Source organism: Oncorhynchus masou, chromosome 9 (genome assembly GCF_036934945.1).
Source record: "Oncorhynchus masou masou isolate Uvic2021 chromosome 9, UVic_Omas_1.1, whole genome shotgun sequence".
Lineage (NCBI taxonomy): Eukaryota > Metazoa > Chordata > Actinopteri > Salmoniformes > Salmonidae > Oncorhynchus > Oncorhynchus masou.
In genome coordinates, this window is record NC_088220.1 from 56,686,324 (window position 1) to 56,710,831 (window position 24,508).

The window sequence follows — 24,508 nt, forward strand, 5'->3', positions numbered from 1 at the left end:
TATGTTATATCTCACACACACATCAAACACACACATCCACCTGGGACTTGGATTTCCTGTACAGGGGCTGTTTGACGGCCTCAGGCAGGCTGGGGGAGCCGAAGGCGGTGCCGTCCCCGTCACTGAACTCACTGTCCTCCATCTTATGCATGTCAGAGAAGTGACGGATGTGATCCAGCGCAGAGTAGCTACTCTGATCCTCTTCCTCCTCATAGCTGGAGAGGAGGGAGACAACCGAATCCCTGTCAACATTCAATTCAACTTCTCAAGTCAACTTAAATGAATTCAACTCAATTCAACTCAACTCAATTTCATCCAATGATCCCTTCGGGGGGGGGGGTTATATACTGTCAATATACTGTCACAATGTCTCAGCTTGATACATATATGTATGTGTCCATATATTCTAGTCCACATGGTTGTGTGAGTGGATATTTATGCTGGAGGCACATCCTCACTACTATTACCTCCTTGGGGAGGTCTTGCAGTTGAGGTCCAAATCGCTAGGTCCGTCAAATTCTATTTCGTTGTGTATGATGTCATCATCTAGGTTGCTGGGGGGAGCTTCGTCTCTAGGTTTCCCAGCAGCGGAGTCGCTCTGCTCCCCTTCCTCCTCCTCCTCCTCGGCGCCAAGCTCCTCCCCCTCCCCCTCCCCCTCCTCCAGGTCACGTGACCCGTGGCTGGCCATCAGGGGCTTCTCCTCCTCGAAAGGACCCCCGTTCAACCTAGGAGCGGAGACCAGGAAATACATGTGTAAAACCTAGCACATCACTCGCACAGCACTGCACAAACTTTACATAAGCAATATACACACTCACACTTAGCCACATTGTATCCAGACTGTACGTTCTGAAGCCAATTCTAACCTTCTATCATTCCCGTGCACCATGCAGTTATGGATACAAGGCAAACTCACACTCATTCTTACATCAAACTTTATAATGAAATGTGGTCTTGTGGTCTTGTATATTTTGGCCAGTCAGTCCCTGTAAGAGTCCCTCCTTCCTGAGTGAACAATGGGAGTATAGAGAGGATAGAGAGCGAGTGGGTAGAGCAGGGTGGAGCGAGCCATGGCAGCTGAGCTGGGGCAGAGAGAGGCAGAGCCGGAATCCCGTTTGTCATCACGTCTCGAGGGCCCCTCTGGGCACAAGCTCTATGAGCGTCTCGCTGATCGCTGCAGCACTTAACAGCACTGCTCGGCCTCTCCCGTTGTTTATTTTCCTACTATCTCAGATTCATCTAATAGGCAAAATATTTAGCTGACAGACCCGTTTGGTGGGAGAGTTATGAGGGCCTTGCCAAGCGGCCCATTTCCCTGGTCCCCACGGAGAGAAAAGGCCCAGCGATCAAAACCTGACTGGGGTTGTATCTGCCCACTGTCTCTGCAGACTCAGGAAACCACCATTTGGTAAATCATCTTGAACCACATTAAGACCGATTCACTAATTACACTCCGGGATGTCTCTCGTCAGCTCCCAACTATGTCTGTTTCTAGACGAGGCTAGCAAACAAAGTCTGGCTGTGGACCCTACTTATACACCCGCCAAAATCGCTCATAGATTAGAGGACCCTGAAGAGTCCAGGAAATGATCTATTTGAAAAAGAAGAAAAGCTGAGTTTACAATGAGTCGAAAAGAGAAGGAGTGGGAGAACAATTGCGGTAGATATTTTAGAGGATCTGCTATCCACCTCTAGATTTATCAGAGTGGGGCGATTATAGCGGGAATTAGACAGAGTTGAAAAGCAACGTGCCCCTTGGGTGGGACTGGGAGAGGGCCAGGACTGCCAAAGCGGTAGTTGCCATGTCGTGTCGACATCGCCGCGCACCGCATAGCGAGACCAGCAGCGCCGGCCGAGACCAGAGCCGCTGTGATTATGAAAACAGATTCGTTAATTACGCTTTCAAACGCGGTAATTTGCTGGGGATAAAGTATCTATCAGAGGTACTCAGGAGTGCCGCACTTTGAAAGGAAACACGGGCCGACCCCCTGACCCCACCTTCTCCGACTTTCTTCCTGTAGGCGGACATGTTGCTTCCAGATGTGGGAGCTAGTCGCTCCCGGGTCCTCCTGCCTCACCCCCTCCTCTCCCCTCTCTCCCCACGTCTCTGTGACGCTGCACCCACAACCCCTTTTTTACACAATCAAAAGAAAGACCGAGAGATCTCTATCTCTACCTCCCTGATCAAACCCAGGGCACGTAAAAACAAACCCGCGACCTGCAGCCGACCCCTATCCCGAAGCTGATCATAGTTTTACAAGAATTGATTAGCATAATCATCAGACATAATTGTATGCAAGGCCGATACCGGTGCACATGCATGGCCCAAAGTCAACAGTTGTGAAAAGCTCCAGCACGTTTCCAAACGTGGTAATTATCCAGATGTCGTCAGTGATGATTGTTTGTTGGTCTGAGACACACACACACACACACACACAGACATGAATAAAGGCTGAAGAGCATCAGAATGCCCTAGCAGGCCAGCAGAGAGAGGCCATGTCCCCCCATGTTTGTCTATAATCACCTCAATGTTTAGCCTCAAGCACGGGATATGTGCTGCAGAAAAGCAGGCCTCTCATTGTGTGTGTGTGTGTGTGTGTGTGTGTGTGTGTGTGTGTGTGTGTGTGTGTGTGTGTGTGTGTGTGTGTGTGTGTGTGTGTGTGTGTGTGTGTGTGTGTGCTACAGAGGATAAGATGAATGATAAATGCGTGTACTGTTTGTCCAAGCATTTTTTTGGACACACATACATATAGTATAGGCACATCCACACAAAACATGGGACTTACCCTTCCTCAGAATGGTCAGGGGACGGCTGGTTCTGGCCTGTGTTGCCGATAAAGTTTCGTATTTCGTTGAAGTAGGAGTCCTCTTTGTCGTCCAGGATGGCACTGCTGCTGTCCAGCTCTGACCGAGGGGAGGACGCAGCCGTGCCTACAAAAAGACAACATTGTAATCAGTCAGTTTGAATATTGGTATTAAAAGAATACAATTAAGTCCACAGTGACAGCCCCATTGGATTCTCCCTTTGGATGAGACTTGACGAGAAACCAATCCACTGACCGGGTGTACCAGTATGTACTGAATCTACTGTTGGTGTTGGACCAAGGCCTGCACGAATAGCACACTTCCACTGGCCTTATTACCTGGAAGTATTTAAGTGAACCAATATTATGTTGACTCTAATAAGTGACAGGACCATGTGTATGAGTCTCTAGGTCTCCAGAGAATGCCAATGTTTGCTTTAATAAGTGACTGTATCTGATCAACCGGACTAGCTTTACAACGGGCGTCTGGCCAGGTGTCGCCTGCTTGCCTCCACGTTTCTGATGTGATTCAGTGAGTCGTTGCAACGCAGAGCGACCTATCAGACTCAACCGGCGATGATTTGTACCGCCGAAAGCAGCAGAGTCGGTGAACATTCAGAACGCAATTGTGTTGTCGCAGAGACGGGCGACAGATTCATTTAATCTCATTTCTTACTTTCCCCAAATTCTTTCTTTAACCGTAAGTAAATTACATTTCACATTATATACAGCTGGAGAATTGACAGAGGCAATTGAGGGTGAGTGAGTGAGTGCTCACGCAGTATATAAATATATCTGATTTGATTCATCAGCAGTTTTGGTCATTTCAAGAAAGAAAGACACACTGTTGAATGCTCCCGCAGTTTTATTGCACAACGCTTGGACCCAAAGGAGTTCGTAAGGGTCGAAACATTTCACAATAAAACTGCGGGAGCATTCAAATGTGTATCTGTCTTTCTTTCATTACGTTATTTTTGGTATGTACCTATACAAACAAGCTAAAACTGGACACCTCTGAGAACAAGCCATCTCCACCGGCTAGCTAGCTAAATCAAGGGTGAGCAACGTTGAGAGAGAGACATCCACACGAGCTCAGCCATCCACATAAAGAGCTGGGAACATTTTCACGCCACGAGAAATTTTACAACATGACGTCACAATCAGAACGATTGGGAACTATTTCACGTTGCGTATATTTTTACATGACACCCTGCACCTGCAAGTTACTGGATGTAAGTTCACTACTGCTACACAGGTTCATTTCCTAGGTTTCAGTAAAGCACCACTCATGTAACAAGGGCTTTGATTGATTGATTGATTGATTGGTTGATTGATTGATTGATTGAGAGGCTCTCTCACCTGAGAGGTTACCGTTCTCGTGCTTCTTGAGGTGACGGTCCAGGTTGGTCTGCTGGCCGAAGCAGCGGTCACACAGGTGACACTTGAAGGGCTTCTCCTTGTTGTGGATGTTGCGGATGTGGCGCTGCAGGTTGGAGGAGATGCTGAACGAGCGGTCGCAGTACTTACACCTGAGGAGACAGATAGGTAGGGGTCACTCCAAGAGGTCAAAGATAGATACCATAGACTCTCTAGTCATTACGCTAATGCTAGTTAGCATTGGCTCGCAAAACTACCTCTAACCTCCTTCTTACTGGATGCAGAGTCATATAAATGGCATCCATGAGTTCATCTGACTCTGAAGTATCCCTTTGACAGTGAATGATTCAAATGATGCTGTACAAATTCCCGGTGGAACACACACACACATGTATTCATGGACAGCCCCCATCATCCCCCACTCTTTCAGACATGATGGAGGAGCTCGTTCAAGGTGAAACCAGCTCTGTCTCTTATCTTCCGCCAGCGCAATACACACATTCACATTCTTCTCTCACAAAACAGGCATACAACAAATCTGTTAGAGCCAAGCCCCCCCCCCATGCAAAATTATACAAGATGATTACATCTTTTCTTCTAGCTGGAATTAGCTCGCCCGATTGGCCGTCCCTCAGGAGCGCCCAGTTATCTTCGCAAAAAGTACAATAAACAGCAGAGATCTTTAATGATGTGCCAGCGGGTAGAGGCTCAATCTATCAGGCTGCTACAGAGGCCTGAGGTTCTCCCCTGTGGTCAACTGGCCTCCCCTGGACTGTGTACTGTATGTATGTGTCTCTCTGTGTGTGTGTGTGTGTGTGTGTGTGTGTGTGTGTGTGTGTGTGTGTGTGTGTGTGTGTGTGTGTGTGTGTGTGTGTGTGTGTGTGTGTGTGTGTGTGTGTGTGTGTGTGTGTGTGCGGGCTCCGAGTCGCCCCCTCCGACATCACAGTCATTATTCCAGCTACTACCCGCGGACATCTGCCCATGCTCCTCATCACCCCCCATTTTTCACCAAATTTCCTTCTTTACCCCCCGTTCCCCTCTCCCCTCCCCCTTTCCTCTCCCTGCCACACCCTTCCCCCATCTTTAAGTTCAAACCTCCCTCCTGTCAACCAGACGTCGGCCACCATTTTTCATAAGGCAAAACATTTAGCCGAATGATAATTGTCCCAGTCTTTTAACGGCGTAGGAAAACATACAAGAATGCTGCGCGGAAAACATCCGTGTAGCAGCGGACTGGGTCTGATAGATGAACGATGGCTGTCTGGGAGGACTCAGACAGTGTGTGTAGGTTATCTGACAGACATTAACAGATGGCTTATACTGTGATGAAAAGCTGTCCTGTCTCTGTTCAGTATTGTCTGTGCTCGCAGGGTGAGACAAACTGACGTTGGAGGAGGGTTAGAGGGACGTAATTCTGTCAGCACGGAATGATCATTTCCTGTTCCCACATCCCTCATCCCACAGCTGACCCTCCTTTAATGCTGGGTATGTTCACGCATGATGTGTGTGTGTGTGTGTGTGTGTGTGTGTGTGTGTGTGTGTGTGTGTGTGTGTGTGTGTGTGTGTGTGTGTGTGTGTGTGTGTGTGTGTGTGTGTGTGTGTGTGTGTGTGTGTGTGTGTGTGTGTGTGAGTCTTACCTGTACGGTTGCTCTCCCGTGTGTGTCCTTAAGTGGCGGGTCAGGTTGGCAGACCGTGGGAATAGTTTACCGCAGTATCTGATGGGCAGAGAACACCTTGTGTCACCATACATCTTAGAGTAAAATTACCAGCAGAAAATGTATTCAAATGTAAGTGGCATATCTTAGAACATGTAGCATTAACAACACACAACTCACAACTCACAACTCACAACTCACAACTCACAACACACAACACACAACACACAACTCACAACTCACAACACACAACACACAACTCACAACACACAACTCACAACACACAACACACAACTCACAACACACAACTCACAACTCACAACTCACAACACACAACACACAACACACAACTCACAACACACAACACGCAACTCACAACACACAACTCACAACTCACAACACACAACACACAATAGGAAAAACACACCTTATCACAATAAATCCAAAAAGATTCCAAAGAACACATATCTCTATCAAATAACTGATAAAACCACCTGGAGTGCAACATACTTTATGCATTGTCTTATGGTTGCATAATTCCACTAACAAATAGCTATTTGAATATTAATTTCACTCCCACACTCAGCACTTGAAGCTAATGGAATGTGTGTGAGTAACTTCATGTGTATAATGTAGCAATGGGGAGGTGCAGAGAGTGGGTGTTGTCCACACACACAGCAAAGCGTTAGATCAAAGCGCCGCCGGGGCCTCAAAACCTCTCGTATTAATCTGCTAATCAGGGCCAACTCCCTGGGTAAACAGTGGGAGAGAGAGGGAGCCAAGCACAGCCCCTCACTGAGTAACAGAGCACACACAGTCACCTCAAAGGGTTGACACTGGCCAGCCATGGAAATTAAGTAGAAATGTGTCTCAAGGACATGGAATGGAAATAGGACATACACTCAAGGACATATTAACTTTTCAGGTTTAGGGTCTATTCCAATTCAATTCAATCAAATTCAATTAAATCCAACTCAATTCATGAATTTAGAAGTATAGAAATAGGAATTTATCAAAACCATGGGACTTTCAATCAGAAAGTCACAAGGCCAAAATCAGAGATTAAGTAGTGTGAAGACAAAATGTAAAAAATAAAATACAGTTGTATAAAATCTCCAAAACAACCTCTGGTACTATTTGCAGTAAACGGTTTCCGTGGTTACCTGCAGGTGTAGCGCTCCTTGCCCTTGCGTAGTAGCGTCTCGGGGAGGGCAGTGGGCGGGGCTCGGAAGTCAAACATGGAGGGGACGGAGCGCATCAGGTCACCTGACTCGGGGTTAAGCGAACCAAACGTCTCCAGCTTCTCCGCCATGTTCTCAATGGCCGACATCTGAGAAGAGACATGTCACATGAATGGTCAGGAAAAAACTTCATTTAACCAAGTCAGTCAGTTAGTAACACACCTTATTCAAATTGATCACCTGGCAGGTTTCAGCATAACTTCAGGGGCAACTTCTGGAGTCTTCTGGGACATTGGGCTGTATTACTGACTCCCTTGCTTGCGCATCATTCTCTAACCTAATGTCTGCAACTTAACAAAAAAAATGTTTTCCCCATCAACAAAGGCATATCTATGATCTCTATAACACTACTTACCAGTTGTAAGGTTAAATGTGTCCCTCGCTATCAAATAAAGCTCTGAATCCCACTTTGTCCGAACCGCACCACATCGCTGCTGTACAGACAGTGGTAGATTGCGTGGTAGGAAGTGTTTTGCTTGAAGTGCGTGGTCGAACTAGGCAGTTGGATTCAGACATTTATTTGATAGCGAGGGACACATTTAACCTTACAACTGAAAAGTAGTGTTCCTAGAGATGACGGATATGCCTTTGGTGGAGCCCAACACATTAGATGAGGGTTCATTTCCATCGCCACCCAGCAGAATGATACACAACCAAGGGAGGGAATAATACAGCCCGATGTCTCGAAATACTCCTCCAGTTGCCCCAGAAGCTAGTGGCAGCAGACACCACTAAGACACCACTAACTAAGGCTGTATTCAAACTAGGCCATATTGAAGATAGAAACCAATACTGTACTTTACACAGATCAGAGTGTTACTGAATGTCCTTTCCATGGCTGGTATTGTATATGGGAATATTATGCAGATTTATTCCACGACTAGTGGCCAGTGGAAGTCAGGTCAGGTGGAGTATGAATGTAATCAACTGTGTTTTACACAAACACACACACACACACACACAAACACACAAACACAGAGAATGACTGTATGCAATTTACTAATGAAGGCTAACATTTGCTTTCATCAAATATGCATAAAATCCTTGGAGGAAAGTGGAAATATATGTACATGTCAGATGGTGTGTATGTCTGTGTTAGTGTGTGTGTGTTCGTGTTTGTGTGTATGTGTGTGTGTGTTAGTATTTGTGTGTGTGCTGCATGGTGGTCATAATTGATTAACTGCCAACAATGTATGTGAGAGAATGTGTGTGTGTGTGTGTGTGTGTGTGTGTGTGTGTGTGTATGTGTATGTGTGTGTGTGTGTGTGTGTGTAAGAGAGAGAAAGAAAGGAAGAGTGTGTTAATGTGTGAGAATGTGTGTCTGGGTGCTTGTTTGCTCTGTGTGTGTGCTTGCATGCTCTACGTCTGTTTGCGTATGTGTGCACACTGTGCGCACGCTGTGTGTGTGCAGGGGCAGAGGAGTGATTCATATCCACTGCTGGGCTCTAAACCATTCGGTGCACAATGCAGGCAGACAGCACATTCGTCAATATGAAAGATGTTGACATTACTGATCAAGGGCCAGACACGGGCAATAATGATATCGCTGTGCTGAGAGGGAGCGGGATGGAGGGATGGGGGAGGAGAAGAGGAAAGAGGGGGGGATGATGTCCCAGCAGGCTGCGGGACCTGTCAGCCTATCAGCCTATCTAGCATTGGACAGCTTTTTATTTAAAGTGCCACAAATTTGCATTATTTTGCGTGTATTGAATTTTGATTGTGTTCCTTATTCTTATTTCAATAAGGTAACAAATCAGTAGTGATTGGGGGCCTCCGGCAGCACCAAGGGCCCTGTTCACCGCCTGACATTCCATCTCACTGTTCCAGCCTCATGTTACTCTGAGACTTTACCGAGATGGAGAGCGAGAGAGAGAGAGAGAGAGAGAGGAAGAAAGAAAGATCGAGAGGGAGTGGTAGAGAGAGGGAGTGAAAGGAAGAATGAGAGAGAGCAAGAGTCAGACAGACAGACAGACAGACAGACAGACAGACAGACAGACAGACAGACAGACAGACAGACAGACAGACAGACAGACAGACAGACAGACAGAGAAAAAGAGCAGAGAGAAAACAGAGATGGAGAAACTGACCGATGATGAACGACCACAGACGTTACAGGCCAGGGCTGATGAAGAGTGACGGCTGGGTGTAAAGTTCCGACTGCGGGAGGATGTGGGGTGTCAGGCCCGTTTGATTATGAATATGCCAATGCTCCGTGCCGTGAATCAAAGGCTCCCTCGTGAGAAGGGGAACGGGAGGGAAAGGTGGGGGTGAAATGCTTCCATATTTCTTGTGAATGTGCAATATGTATTTCATTGTGGCTCTTTATGGGCATGGGGGCTAAAGCTCAGTTTGTTTCCCTCCTTGCTCAATGAGAGGCCATAACTCACCTGCGCATTAGGAGCCCTAAAACTGTCTGCCATATTGAGCCGTCGTGCAAGATAAGACACTTTCGTTTGAGAGCGAGAAGCTGAGGCTAAAACAGCTAGGCCCACCCTGGCTGTTCTTCTGTCTACTGAGGCAACCCTCCCTCTGATACACACTCGTTCTCCTTCCTCTCTGGCTGTTCAGTTCAGCTGTGTTACTCTCTCTGTGAGAACCCTGCGTGTCGTCTACTACCGGTGAGAGAGGTCAGAATCGGAAGAAACGGCTCTAAAGCCTTTGAGATTGTATAGATTTGTAGAGATTTGTAGAGATTTTAAGTCAGGTTCTCTAGATCTCATCTGATATAATACAGATTGTGAGAAGTCTAATTGTGGGAACAAGGAGGATAAATACCTGCACATTTACTTAAATGTGATTCCCCAAAAATCCCCTTTAGATGTAACCCCCCCTCCTGTCTGAACTTGCTTGTTGCCGTAGTGTCTCTGTGGGGCCAGCTGTTGATTAGTTATCTTCAGATGTCAGTGATGCTGAGAGCGCCTTAATTAGTGAGATGCATTCTCAATTGTTGATCTTATCTGGAAACAGATGTCAGAGGGAGGAACTCCCCCTCCCTCCCTGGGTCCCTAAGTGACTGTTACCCTCGCGCTGATGCAAAGCAGTCCCCCCTGTTCCCCCCCCCTTCATCTCACCCGCTCTGTGCCCATTCCAACAGCACTGCCTTACTCTCCAAATAAGCAAATATATATAGAACACACAGTGTCGTTAGCAGTACAGGGTGGAACCCTGCTATAAATCCCAGGCCTGTCATGTGGACAAATTAGTAATTCGAAATTAATCTAAACGTTTACATGAATTTTTTACTAGTGAAAAAGCAGATTGCAAGCTAAGAAAACCTTTTTTATGTGATCAACAAACAGGTCTAAAATCCATCGATAAGAATTGATGGCTTGTGATTGGATGATGCCTGGTCAGTAGTTGCTGGAGATTGGCCAGAGCTATGTGCAGGCTGAGTGACATGGAGGGTGTTATGATGAGGACCCATGCACACACAGGGGGAGTCTGGGGGTCTAGGAGAGGCAGAAGCACAGAGACATATAGGTATTGAGGAAACTTACCCAGGATCTCTGATCTGGCATACGAAACTGATGGGCGGGACAGAAGGAAAAGAGCAGTCAGAACCAGGAAGTAGACCACGGATCAACAGCTTTTTATTGGAAACACATGGGCATTGGTTGGGGGATGAGGATGTCACAAGGGGTCAGGTGACTTGGTAACAAAGCCCTAACCCAAAAATGTACAACTGCAAAATAAAGAGCCCCTGTGGTCAGAGTGTTTCTGCGACTGATTTGTGTGTCCAAACATCGTAAAGTAATAAAAATGGCCTAAACGCTGTTACTGTTTCTACTGATAGGACACCTCATTAAGCCACGTGCCGCGGCCATGTGGCCTTACAGAGTTAGAGACTGGTTCACAGAGTGTGGAGAGGGGACATAAATCAGACGACTCAAACAGCCAGTAAAAACCAGGCCTGAAACGGTCAGTAAAAAACAGCAGACCCTGAGAAAATGTTTTCACTTTTCCTACGGGCCAATTTTCACTACTGGGAAGAGCGAACGCATGAATGTCAACGCATGTCAATACACACACACACACTGAGTCACGCTACACACGATAGAGAAATCACAGGCAGCGTAGAGTCCGGGGGCAAAATTCTGCAACTTTAAAAGGGTATCAGTTTTTATATTTTAGTCAAAGACACATATGTGAGGACGTGTCACTTTGTGCCCTTTTCAGTCTCCCACATTCTCCCACATCTGGTTCAGATAGCTGAGAACAGGACAGACCAGACCCAAACATGCTTTAGCATGGATCAGGCTGAACACTGGCTCTGGTCCCCATCACAAGCAGACCACCTCGGACCACCCCCAGATTGCCTCACCGTGCCTGGGCCTCAAAACCAAAAAGGGCCCCTGGTCTGGCTGTCTTTGTGAAGCGACAGTAACACTGAGACAGGACAGGACCTACCTGTGGATGGAAGAGGAAGCCCGGGGTGGGCCGCATGTACTTGTCTTTCAGAGCCTCAAACGGATCGTTCATCTTCCTCTTCTCAACCCTGCTAATATTACAACTCTATCAGTTCTTAGACACCGACACTAAAATACATTCACATCCAACAATATAGGAAAAAGTACCTATAGGAAGTTAAAGACACATATTGCTAACACAGAATATAATAACACACAGCGGGTCTAAATGAGTCTGATAGTGAGTTATATTTGAACTGGGGAGGTTTAGTTCTAGAGATTCACAGTACCTGTAGATTGGGTCCATGAAGAAGGGGGTGGGCCTAGCGTGCTGCAGAGAAGTGTCGGCTTTAGGAAGCTCCACCCCTGCCGTGTCTTCTCCAAAGACGTGGATCTTCTTCGACTCCTCCCTCCGGGAGGTGCGGCTACTGCTGCGGTGCCTCGTGCCGCCCATGCTCAAATCCAGCGGCTGGTCCTGATTGGTGGAACGTGAGGAGGCCTCCGGTTTGGAATTGGAGACGGGGGTAAAGGGGGCGGGGACCTTCTCCTCCTGCTTGCGCTTGGTGGTAAGGTCAAAGGGCGACTCAGAGGTCCTGCTCTGGCCTTTCTTGGTGGGTTCATCAGGTGGGGACTGGGGCTCCCCCTTGAGGCCTGGAGGTCTGAGCTCTCTCTCTGTGAAGGGGTAGACGGGTGGGGAGAAGGTTGGGAAGAAGGGCAGGGGGAACATGGAGGGGTAGGGCAGGGCGCCTACCTTCTTGTCCTGCAGGCCCGCCAGCCCCGTGGAGCCAAAGTATCTCTCAGCGATGGAGGCGATGGCCTTGATGGAGTCATTGACCGCCCCTGAGACGGCCGTGTGCTCGTCCAGCGAGGGAGGGAACAAGGCGGGGCCGCCTTGGATCTCCTTAGTATGGTTACTGGTCAAGATGGGGGGGCTCTGGGGGCCTCCGCCCACCTTCCTCTTGGGCCCCTTCCCGTTCTCCCGGGGTGCCCTCTCCCGCTGGCCTTCGCTCTCCATGTCGCTCTCCAGCTCCGAGCCTGATGTGGTATCCAGGTCGCTCCCACTGGGCGTGCTCACGTCATCCAGGTCGCTGCTCTCTGATTGGCTGCTCATCTTGCCGCCGCCATGCCTCTGCTTGGAGGAGGAGCCCTGGGCCTGTCGCTGCTCTGTCCCCTGAGGCTGCTCGTTGCCGGGCGATGCCTCCTTGCGGAGGGTCTTGAGCACCTCTCTGGCCTCCTGGGCCCTGGGGCTGGGCGACAGGAGGGGGCCCTTGCTGTGCTCCGTACCTGGACCTGGGGGCCGTCTGACTGGGGAGGATGCCGGGATGAGGGTGGGTCGGTGGTACAGTCCAGAAGAGAACAGGCCCGGGAAGCTGAAGGGGAAGCCAGGGGCGGATGGAAACGTCAGGCCACTGTGGTGCCGGTTCCCAAAGTAGTCTGCCAGGCTGGCACTGCTGTGCCCCATCCCACCCATAGCGGCCTTGTCCATGGCACCAGGGACACCGGGGAGGGACATGCCTTGGGCATGGGCGAACAACCCCCCTGCCGTGAAATGGTTCTTGCCCTCACAGAAGCGCCGGTGCTTGTTGAGGGAGGAGGTGGTGCTGAACATCTGGCCACAGTCCTTACACTTGATCTGGGTGCGGCAGTCGGCGTGCATGCGCTTGTGGCGGCACAGGTTGGAGAACTGCGTGTAGGACTTGTGGCACACCTCGCCTGCAGGGAGACGGAGACAGACACGGGACATTCAGAGACATGTCCAACACCACAAACACCCACACATACACAGAGTACATCTCCGACCATAAGGGCCAAGAGTTTTCCCGTAGAGCCAGTCGTAAGGAAAACCTCCAGGCTTTAGTCGTGACACTATACATGCATTTCAGAATGGGGGACTACAGTACAAGACACCAGCTGGGTGTAAGATGTCCTAGTCTGAGAATGTTATTTCAGTGAGGTGAAGGGGGGGGGGGGGGGGGGATGAGATGAGTCGTCAGATCCTAGCATTGTCAGGGGGCTTTGTTCCTCGGGGCTGAGACTGAGTCAGTGGAAGGCATCACCTGCACATGAAACACAGTGCACCTCTAGGCATTGTGCTCCCAGGGTCAGACTCCCAAGGAGGCTGTAAACAAACACATACGTGCACGTACATACACACGCGTGTGCACACAGACATGCATACACATTCATAGATATTCACATAACTCACAATAGACAAGAACACACATATGAGTGCACACGCACACACACACACACACACACACACACACACACACACACACACACACATAGATTTATGCAGACACATTCACAGATATTAAAATATCACATAACGCATGACACACACACATACACACACGCACACACACTCACTTGCAGACACACGGCACAATGGCTCTATTTTGAGCCTGTGAAGGAAGCAGAGTTGAATGAATCCTATCCTGCAGGTCCGGGTTCCCAGGGACAGGGCTCACGTCCTCCGCTGCCCGCCTCCCCTCACACCCCCCACTCCCCCCTGTCCCTGTCATCTAGCTCACTGTAACCTTCCCACAGTCCCACAGTCCCTTCCCTGTCTGACCCCATGGACGCCAACCCTGCTATGTGGCAGACCACATTGTTGAACAGAACATAGTGGCTAGACCAGGGGTCTCCAACAGGTTGACCACAAGTAGCTCACAGCCCACAAATGAGTAGCTCGCTAAACAATTCTTAAAGTTCCTGCTATTTTTCATGTTTTCCACTGAAAACTGTCACAAACAAATCTCACAAGAAACAGACACTTGAAGCTCTCAGCTACTATCTAATCAACGCAACACTGACATTATCTCACCCCTGGTTAGCCACTATTGGCTTAAAAAGCCAAAGTCTGCCAATTGATTTCCAGCAATATTGCCTTGTCTGTCTGTGTGCTTCGAACGTTTGTCTATCACTCCGTGTGTAGCAGGTTTATGTGAAAACCATATTGTGGGTTGACAGAAATACTTTCCCCAAAATCTTCTCAATTAAATGATAACTGCAAAGTAGCCTTACTTAGCAGAAGTATATCATTTGTATCTATTATTTGCAAACTTTGCTATGACATGAGCAGCAGCAGTACAAAACCATCATTCCTCACTCGCTCGGTGAGCTATTAAAGGGCCAGACCAAAAAAAAAAGACATTTTTTAAAGTAGCTCTCAATCTAGAAAAAGTTGGAGATCCCTGTGCTAGATGATAGCTAGATAAAAAAATACAACAGTATAGAGTATAGAGTATAGAGATCACATCTATACATACAGTAGCTTCTGGATAATAGTCGTTCTGTTTTATATTCTCTATTGGAATTCTCTATTTTATATATTCTTTATTTTTACATTGGCATCCGTAAAAATGGAAAGTGGATGACAATTTCATATCAAAACATACTCTTAAAAAATATGTATAATATAGAATAATATTGTAGTTTATAGGAATGTGATTGATTCAAATATTTACTCATCACAATATACAATATGTCGTCTAACGGTGTTATGTTTTTTCATATGGTGATTTGGAAATGTACTGGGAAACTTGTGAAAGACAATGACGTGCATACCGTGCTGTAATAATGAATGCTCTTTGAATCGAGGGCAAAGGTCTCAGAGTGAATGATTATGTCTTCGAAGGAGTCAACGTCGTAATTGATCAAGAGATGTTGAGTCTAGGCGTAAATATTTGATGCGCCTGAGGCTCGTTGGCTAACATGGGTGTTGTTATCGGTTTCCTCTCTGTTGTAGAACGAGTAGAAGTCCGTGGCTGTAAATCACACACTCCTGACATTTACAGACTTACAACAGACACACATGACACACAGGGTGTGAGGGACCTGATCCACTCCACACGTGTGTTTTGTCAGTTCTCCATAAACTGTAACTAAATATTATAAACACATTCCTGTGAAGAGCAGCTTTGAGTACGACAGTCCCATGTGTCTGAATGAAAGATCAGGGCCGGAATGTTCCTCAGACAGACACAGCCACAGTATTTCTACCTTGGTACAAACACACACACACACACACACACACACACACACACACACACACACACACACACACACACACACACACACAAACACACACACACATGTACACACACACACACACACACACACACACACACACACACACACACACACATACACACACACACACATGGACACACACATGTACACACACACACACACACACACACACACACACACACACACACACACGGACACACACACGGACACACACATGGACACACACACACGGACACACACACACGCTGACCGACATACTGTTCACACAGACAAACAAAGACGGAAGACACACACATGGTCTCTTAACACATCTGTCAGGGCTGAGGGTGTTCTGTCTTTTTACACAGGCATTAGCTTTTTTCAAACCTGCATATTTTCAACTGATTACTGCAAATGTACTCCCATTCGGAGCACGGTGGAGGGGACATGTGGTTGCTATTTGCGTGGAATGGTGCATTTAGAGGGGAGGGGGGAGATGGTGGTCCGCAGGCGGACCAAGCCCCTCTGCCCTGCGTGTGGGGTCACGGAGCTGGGGTCAAAGGGTGAAGATCACTGTGCTTTGTGTGTGAGGTGAAAGTGTGAAAAATCATTATTGGGGCCAGAAGATTTTCCTGACTACCTGACCTAACAAGGAAAAACTCTGAAAATGTGTTTTCTCTGAAAAGCAAAACTGGGGTCTGGTCATCATGTGTTGTGGTTGTGGTTGTAATGTTTGACCACAGGGTTGGCATTTACAGGGAGTGTGAAAGAGAGTGGGATCAAATGTATGAGCTCTGGGGTCAACGGGGGAGGGGGGTCCCGGATGGTTGAACAGGTCAATGTGTGGGACAACAGTAGGGTTAAAACGTGAAGTCATAGTGTGAGGTCATTACTAGGGGTCATTGGGTCAACAAGGTGTGCGATTGCTGAGATGGGGGCATGGGACACGTACTGCTGTTGTTCAGCTAATAACAGAAATGCCATTCTCCTTCAAAATAGCACTACCCTGTGACTACAATTCCTGTGGAATGAAACATTTTATGTTCTCCTTATGCAATCTTGTATATTATAGATATGTACATATTACCAAAATCAACATGCCACTTTCAAAATGTCAAAAGTCAGTACCATTCAACATTTCCTACATTAAATGTATAGAATTAACCCTACAATCACAACATATTATATTCAATGATATTCAAAATTGATAGATAATAAATAATACCAAATAATATAAATTAATATTAAAGTGCTACTGTATGGAATTTTTTTAAGTACTTAAAGGACTGATATTTAAAGGGGCATTTGACCCTAAAACCACTTTTTTCACATAGTTCTCATCAGAGTATCGTTAATATGGTTTAACATTTCATTTTGCACATATATGTACAAGCCTCATAGCTATTATAATAGAAGATCTGTGTTTACTTCCTGGAAAATTCTCATGAATATGCCAAATGAATCCTAAAGAGATGTTTTGCTCTTGATTTAGGGCTTCAGGAGACTGGAAGCAACATATCTTGAAAAGTTGAACGTTGATATGCACAATTTTCTGGGACAGTATCAAAAGTGGACTAATGAAGAATATATGAAGAAATGGTTTTCAAGTGAAATTCCCCTTTAAAACAATGAGAGGGTCAAAATAGGTATGGGACTGCGTTCAAATCTTCAAATCACGGAGTAACTCACATGTCAACTAGTATTATGACCAGGTCAGAACATAAGAGACGGGGCGTTTTAGCGATTGTTCTAAATGAGTTCTAACAAGCTAGTAGAATATGTGGAAAAAGCGTGCAGACTTACATATGAAGGGTCTGAGTGACTTACATATGAAGGGCTTGACACTGCTGTGGATGTGCTTGTGCTGCTTCAGGCCAGAGGACGTGGCAAAGGTCTTCCCGCAATCGGGACAGGCGTGAGCCCGCGCCCCCACGTGCTGCGAGCGGATGTGCCTCTGCAGGTTACTGGGGTCTGTGAACACCTGCTGGGGGGGGGGACGACGAGGGGGACACACGGGGGGGTCACCCATCTGCGACTATGGATACAGTACATATAGGAGATGCATGCATGTACATGTACACTTGTTCACACATTCAATTAAACACAAAGTATACTCTAATACAGGGCTCTCCAACCCTGTTCCTGTAGGTTTTTGCTCCAACCCCAGTTGTACCTAACCTGATTCAGTTTATCAACCAGCTAATCATTAGATTCAGGTATGCTAGATGAGGGTTAGAGTGAAAACGTACTGGATGGTAGCTTTCCAGGAACAGCATTGGAGAGCCCTGCTCTAGTAACATACACCTACCTACCCACCCAAACACAACTGTACCTTTGAGCAGGTACATGACTGTACCTTTGTGCAGTTTTCACATTCGTAGTGCTTGCCACTGTCATGTGACATCTGATGACGAATCAGGTTGGATTTCCAATTGAAGGCCTTGGGGCACTGGTCACACTTGTATTCCCTCTCCTCCGAGTGAGACAGAGAGTGAGCTTCCAGACTGTAGGAGAGACGCACAGACAGACAGACAGACAGACAGACAGACAGACAGACAGACAGACAGACAGACAGACAGACAGACAGACATTATTCCAACCCTCTGCCTCACGAGCCTCTCAACTAAAAACAACCCAATAAAGTAACATGAACGAAGTGTGCAAACAAGGACCTTACCCAGGATCAATAACAGCTCAAAAGACAACTATAGATTCAGGTTGATATGCAGCCGTCATCAGGCATGTGAGGGGGGTGCAGGTTGAGTGACATAGAGGGGTTCTGAGCTGAGTGGCACCGAGTTTTCCCGGTCCTATCAACAAGGGGGAAAGAGGACGCCTTCTCACCTCTGGAGGTCGGGGAACACCTGATCACACTCCTTACACTCCTGGGGGCCGTCGTGGTCGTGGCCTTCGTGGCTGAGGCTGTGGGACAGGTGCAGGTCGTGGGGCTCCAGGCCTTCCAGGTCACTACTGTCCCCTCCAGGGTTCCCCAGGAAGGCTGAGGTGGGTGTCCCACACGGAACCTTCTGGTGGTCCAGCAGCTCAGAGACAGACTCAAAGAGCTGGTCACAATCCTCACAGCGATACTGTCTCTCCTCTGGACAGGGAGAAGTAAGGGGAAGAATGTCTTAAGTGTGTGTGTGTGTGTGTGTGTGTGTGTGTGTGTGTGTGTGTGTGTGTGTGTGTGTGTGTATATGTGTGTGTGTGTGTGTATGTGTGTTGTTTATGTGTGTATATTTGTGTGTGTGTGTGTGTGTGTGTGTGTGTGTGTGTGTGTGTGTGTGTGTGTGTGTGTGTGTGTGTGTGTGTGTGTGTGTGTGTGTGTGTGTGTGTGTGTGTGTGTGTGTGAACTGACCGTGCATATCAGGAGCCATGCTGTCACATGAATAATCCTCTGCCTTCATGTACAGAAGCAGCTCCTCTCCTGGTTGGATCTCTCGAGTCACTCTGTAGAAAATCTGCAGAACACACACACACACACACAGATTTAAACATATGACGTTACAGTATATCCATACATGAGTACACACGCACACACTCAAAACCTTGTCGACCAACACCATATAAAACACACTCACCTCCAATTTACTGAAACAAAAATACTGATGCAGAAAGTAAACAAGCGTTGCCTCAACACACACACACACAACACACACACACAGTTTAGAAAACAGGGAGGATATTGGGGGCCGAGCGTGAAGCAGAGAGGACCACATAATATGTCCGTAGTAGAATGCTCTCAACACGGCTGGACCTCAGAGGAAGAGGCAGTAAAAGGTGTTGGGAGATGTGGTACTGCTGCAGTGCATGGTGACATATTTGTGATGCCGTGTGTGTGTGTATGTGTGTGTGTGTGTGTGTGTGTGTGTGTGTGTGTGTGTGTGTGTGTGTGTGTGTGTGTGTGTGTGTGTGTGTGTGTGTGTGTGTGTGTGTGTGTGTGTGTTAGGCAAAACTCCACCTGCCCACTCTATACCAGTATCATGCCATCCTTTATCAAAAAGGACTGTTATATGCTCATGGTCCTAGTGCACGGTGACAGAAATATGGAGAGATGACCAGTACTAAGGGTCACATGACTACCTGTGGTGCTACATGTACACAGTACACAGTCAAAGGCAAACACATACATGCACAGCATATACATTACGCCACACACAAACACACATTCACAGACACTACTACACACTACACACACAATCTACACAATCCACACACTCCAAGGTGTGTGGGGGGGGGGCTATAGTGAATGGGTCATCTGAGAGACCCTGAGATCTGTGGGACTTCCCATACGAACACAATAGATGCTCTGCCAAACAATCACAGATGGCGTTATTTTTGGCACGCCTTGAAGGTTTAACTTACTAACTTCCCTCTTACAGCACCGTGGTGACATTTGGACGGGAAGGGGGGTTATTAGGAATATGACAGGGGAGACACAGGGACACTGACAAGGGCGCGGGTCACATGGACACTGGCCCTGGGAGATAACGTACCCGGCTCGCCATGACATCAGTGCTGCGTGGCGGCAGCGAGGGCGAGGGCCAAGCGGCCTGGTCAGAGGGGAGCCAGCCTCGACCCCATTGTTCAGGAGGAGAATGCAGGGAACTGAGAGGGTCCAAATAGCCGAGCGGCTAGCTCTCTCAGCTGCCCCCCTCGTCTGTATAGAGCCCCACTCTCACCCCCTCCCAGCTCCTTCTTGCCGGTCTTGCGCGGTCAACAGCTCTCGGTCCAGGACATTAGCCCTCAGACCAACAGGCCACAATAATATCGATGGTTGGGAACAATAAAAGACCAGTTCAGACAGCCATCTAGGGCTGCAGGGATTCCGCCCTCAGAAACTGATGAGAGTCTTTGAAAAGCTATCAGGGGTACAGCTAGCCTGATCCCAGATCTGTTTGTGCTGTCTTGCGTGACAATGAGTGACAAAAGAGTTGGCAAGACAGCACAAATTGATCTGGGTTTAGGTTACAGCCGCTAGTGGACCATGGCACAGAGGGGGCAGAATGTGGAGCAAGTATCTAGTATCGAGCAGCTAGCAGCTAGTATCTCTGCTCTTGTGTAGATGGTGTACAATCTGGCACACAGGCACTGCAGAGAGTACCAACATGGGGGAAATCCCCTCAGCAACACCCCTTCCCTGTGGGTCGCCACAGACAAACACTCAAACACACACAAACAAACATACCGTACACACCCCAAAACACACATACACGTAAGCACACACACACACACACACAAACTGGTTGAACGTTTCTGCACTGTACAGATCTCCAACTCCTCTCAAAAAGCCTTATGAGTTGCCCCTATAAGGGCTGGCTGACACAGAGTGAGAGAAGCCTAGTCTGGGGCTGTAAACGGACAGTAGCTAGAAATAACAGCTAGATAAGAACAGTGTTTGAGTTCACACTGTGAGGGCCAGCCAGCCACACCTTTGGACTAGACGAGAACCAGTGAGGATAGAGAGCCCCAAGCCTTTACCTCCAGAGCCCCAAGCCTTGACCTCTAGAGCCCCAAGCCTTGACCTCCAGAGCCCCAAGCCTTGACCTCCAGACCCCCAAGCCTTGACCTCTAGAGCCCCAAGCCTTGACCTCTAGAGCCCCAAGCCTTGACCTCCAGAGCCCCAAGCCTTGACCTCCAGAGCCCCAAGCCTTGATCTCTAGAGCCCCAAGCCTTGACACAATCATTATTAGACTTTATTACCTTGCATTATCAACGGGGGATTGGGCTAACATAAAACATAAAACACAAGGAGGCACTGAGGATAGGTACCTAGACAAACACATGAGCAGACACACATGCACAAACATGCACACACACACACAATACACTCTCTCTCTCTCACTCTGTTTCTTGTAGAGGTCATAACTACAGACGTATCAGAGGCTATTATCTTGGAGAAGTTGGTTGCCTTGACATCATTAGTCACAAGTGCAAACAAAGAGTCCGATTTTCCTCTGGACACTGATCCGCCCTCTCTGTTCCTCCAACGTCCTTCCTCTCAGATAGGTCATCTATCAGGTATGCCAGCCACCAGCTAGAGTCCCGATCTAGGATCAGGTCCTCCCTGTCTATATAATTGTATTCATTATGATCCAAAAGACAAAACTGACACTAGATCAGCACTTCCACACTGAGACACTCAGCTGTCCAGTCTATTTCTATGATCACAGAACCTTTCACACATTAAAACAGTCAATTCATCCACTTCATGTCTCTTTGTGCGGCGTGGGAGAATCAATATGGCTAATGAGATTAGCCCTCATATCCATCCACAGTCTTATGAAAGAGTCTTTAGTCGCTCGTCAGATGATGAGAATTACACCGCTAATCCATTTACCCTTCAGCCTGTCCCATGTAGGCTACTGTACGTGTGGGATATGGTTGAGACATTTCCATACTAAATGTACTTCAAATCTGTTCTCTGTACAATGCTCAGTGATGATCACAGGTGAATCTGACCAGAGAGCAGTTTTAGTCACCGCTACGGTGCTGAATTTCTTTATATTTTTTTTACCCCCCAACAGATCTTTGATCTCAGATCATTGATTGAATGAGACCCAAAAGTCACCGACTGCATTGCAGAACAGTGATGAATAGTTATTTTTATCGGTAATAACACTGTTTAAAATAACATGTTACACATGTTTATACTTTATAGCTAAGACATGATCACACACGCCATACTGCTGCAGCACTACGCAAGCCTTGCTATTCTCTAGGCCCGAACATACACATACGCTCACGCACACACACACACACACACACACACACACACACACACACACACACACACACACACACGCACGCATGCACGCGCACGCACACACACACAAATAGGAACCCCTGACAGTTCTTCTAGCTCTCTTTCTTCTCTCTCCTCCCTTCCTCCACTCCCGTCTTCCTCTCCTTTACTTTCCTCACCCTCTTGAGGTTGGACATAAAGTTTTATTATAAACAGGACTAGGTCAGAAATAAGAGGATTGAAGCCAGGCTCGTCCACAATGTGGGACTGATTGTGTAAGAGGGTGTAATATGTGGTTTCAGGCTGACTTCACAGTCAGCACTTCCCAGCAGCTGTAAAACCTGTTGGAAGGAGGTAAGGGGCTACATTTCTCACATCCAGCTTTAGGATGAGGAGCACGGGGAGCCATCAGAACCGCAATGAACATTCACATAGTCCTGCTCAAGGGCCCGATCCTGCACAGCGTGTGGATTAAGAGGCATATAAAAGACAAACAAACACACACATTCATACTCTGATAGAAACCGGCATAACTGACAGACTTTCCTGACATCCAACCAGGACCACTTCACTTTACACACGTAATTTACGCCTCGACGGACATTGTGGGCCGTTGCTGCGCTATGAAAAACATGAGGGTTGACCGGAAGACATATGAAGACAGTGTTGTGACAGTGTGTGGTACCTAACACTAATCTCATCACATCCTTGTCCATGTACCAGGCCAGACTTAGACAGCCACCCGAGCAGAACCACAGTGAAGACAGTCAGTCACACCTCAGAGAGAGGGCCAATCAGAAGGCTACATCAAACACTGCATCACATTGACTGCGTCTCAAATGGCGCCCTATTCCCTACATAGTGCACTACTTTGGACCAGAGCTCTTATAGGGGGCATACACAGTGCTCTATAGCAAATAGGGTGACAACTGGGACACACCTATTGGGATTCATTATACTACCGTGTCAAATAAGAATCTGAAGTAGTCTTTTACACTTTTCCTAAATAATTTGGAGTGTTAATAATAATTGTTTGTATAGTGTCGTTATGATTATGTTAATGATGAGTATAATCATGATGACAATGTTTCTAGTTACAAATTACATCCAGTCATCAATATTACATTTGAAAAACCGATTCCTTATCTGTTATCTGCAACATATACAAGTATTTAGAAACAATTTATGAAGAAGTAATGAAAAGTGATGCAAACTTTTCTATCAATGTATCTTCCATCAAGAATGCATCAAGAATGCACTGTCCGTGACAAATAAAGTCTCCCTTACTATGTGTGTGTGTGTGTGTGTGTGTGTAATCTGAGTCCATAAAATACGATTTAACCAGTGAATGAGTGAAGTGAAAATGCCCCTATGTGTCAGATAGGACTTCCTGTCTTTCCCAGGTGAGGAGAGAACGAGCCATGGGGCATTCCACACATATCTGGAGGTTTACAGTGCAAGCGTGTGTGAAGTGTCTGTGACTATCAGCACGGCAGCCGTGTGTGTGTGTGTGTGTGTGTGTGTGTGTGTGTGTGTGTGTGTGTGTGTGTGTGTGTGTGTGTGTGTGTGTGTGTGTGTGTGTGTGTGTGTGTGTGTGTGTGTGTGTGTGTGTGTGTGTGTGTGTGTGTGTGATCTGGCCCTGTGGTCCTCGACACACCGAAGCCAAGACACAATTACACAGAAACACAACACACAGATGGGACCTCTGAGGTAGGGTGTGTGTGTGTGTGTGTGTGTGTGTGTGTGTGTGTGTGTGTGTGTGTGTGTGTGTGTGTGAGGAGAGGGGGCCTGATACTGAACGCAGGGTGGGCTGCACAGGGGCTATCTGAACTAGATCACAATACCACCTTATAACACAACAACAGGCAGGCAGGCAGGACATGGGGGATCACTGAGGCCCTGTGGCAGGCAGAAGGGCGGTCTTCTCTTCACATACCTGATCATCTATCTGGCACGGCGTCAGGTTGTGTTGGTGGGCCGTGGGGGAAAACTGAATGTGCTTCAGCCAGCTCCCGATATCAGGCTCGCTGGCATCCACACAGAACTTTACATGGCCCGACCCGTCCAAGATCTAGAGAGAGGTAGAGAGGGGAGGGGGGGTTAACACTGTGATCTCTATCTGATTCTGCACAGGTTACTGTGTCCACATGGACGAACCACATACCTCCCACCGAGAAACAAGGCCACACTGTTGTGGGGCTGCAGTATTACACACGCAGGACAGGAACACACACACACACACACACACTTTGAACTGGGTCCTGCTCTC

The 24,508-nt window shown here is 47.5% G+C and overlaps 1 protein-coding gene across 19 annotated transcripts in view; it reads right to left on the reverse strand.

Moving 5' to 3' along the window:
* Positions 1-24,508, reverse strand: part of LOC135546294 (histone-lysine N-methyltransferase MECOM-like) — a 212,750-nt gene that overhangs the window by 2,392 nt on the left and 185,850 nt on the right. For 2 of the 19 annotated variants that reach the window (XM_064974607.1, XM_064974625.1), the window contains 14 exons: positions 24,176-24,310; positions 18,853-18,955; positions 18,342-18,594; positions 17,830-18,001; positions 17,301-17,481; positions 11,774-13,196; positions 11,485-11,575; positions 10,575-10,601; positions 7,000-7,166; positions 5,819-5,896; positions 4,164-4,333; positions 2,787-2,931; positions 468-725; positions 41-242 (listed from right to left, as the gene is read on the reverse strand). In XM_064974607.1, the coding sequence (XP_064830679.1) occupies positions 41-242; positions 468-725; positions 2,787-2,931; positions 4,164-4,333; positions 5,819-5,896; positions 7,000-7,166; positions 10,575-10,601; positions 11,485-11,575; positions 11,774-13,196; positions 17,301-17,481; positions 17,830-18,001; positions 18,342-18,594; positions 18,853-18,955; positions 24,176-24,310 (3,405 nt within the window). The remainder of the gene's footprint in view (positions 1-40; positions 243-467; positions 726-2,786; positions 2,932-4,163; positions 4,334-5,818; positions 5,897-6,999; positions 7,167-10,574; positions 10,602-11,484; positions 11,576-11,773; positions 13,197-17,300; positions 17,482-17,829; positions 18,002-18,341; positions 18,595-18,852; positions 18,956-24,175; positions 24,311-24,508) is intronic. The other 17 variants (XM_064974622.1, XM_064974620.1, XM_064974613.1 and 14 more) reach the window with 17 other exon arrangements.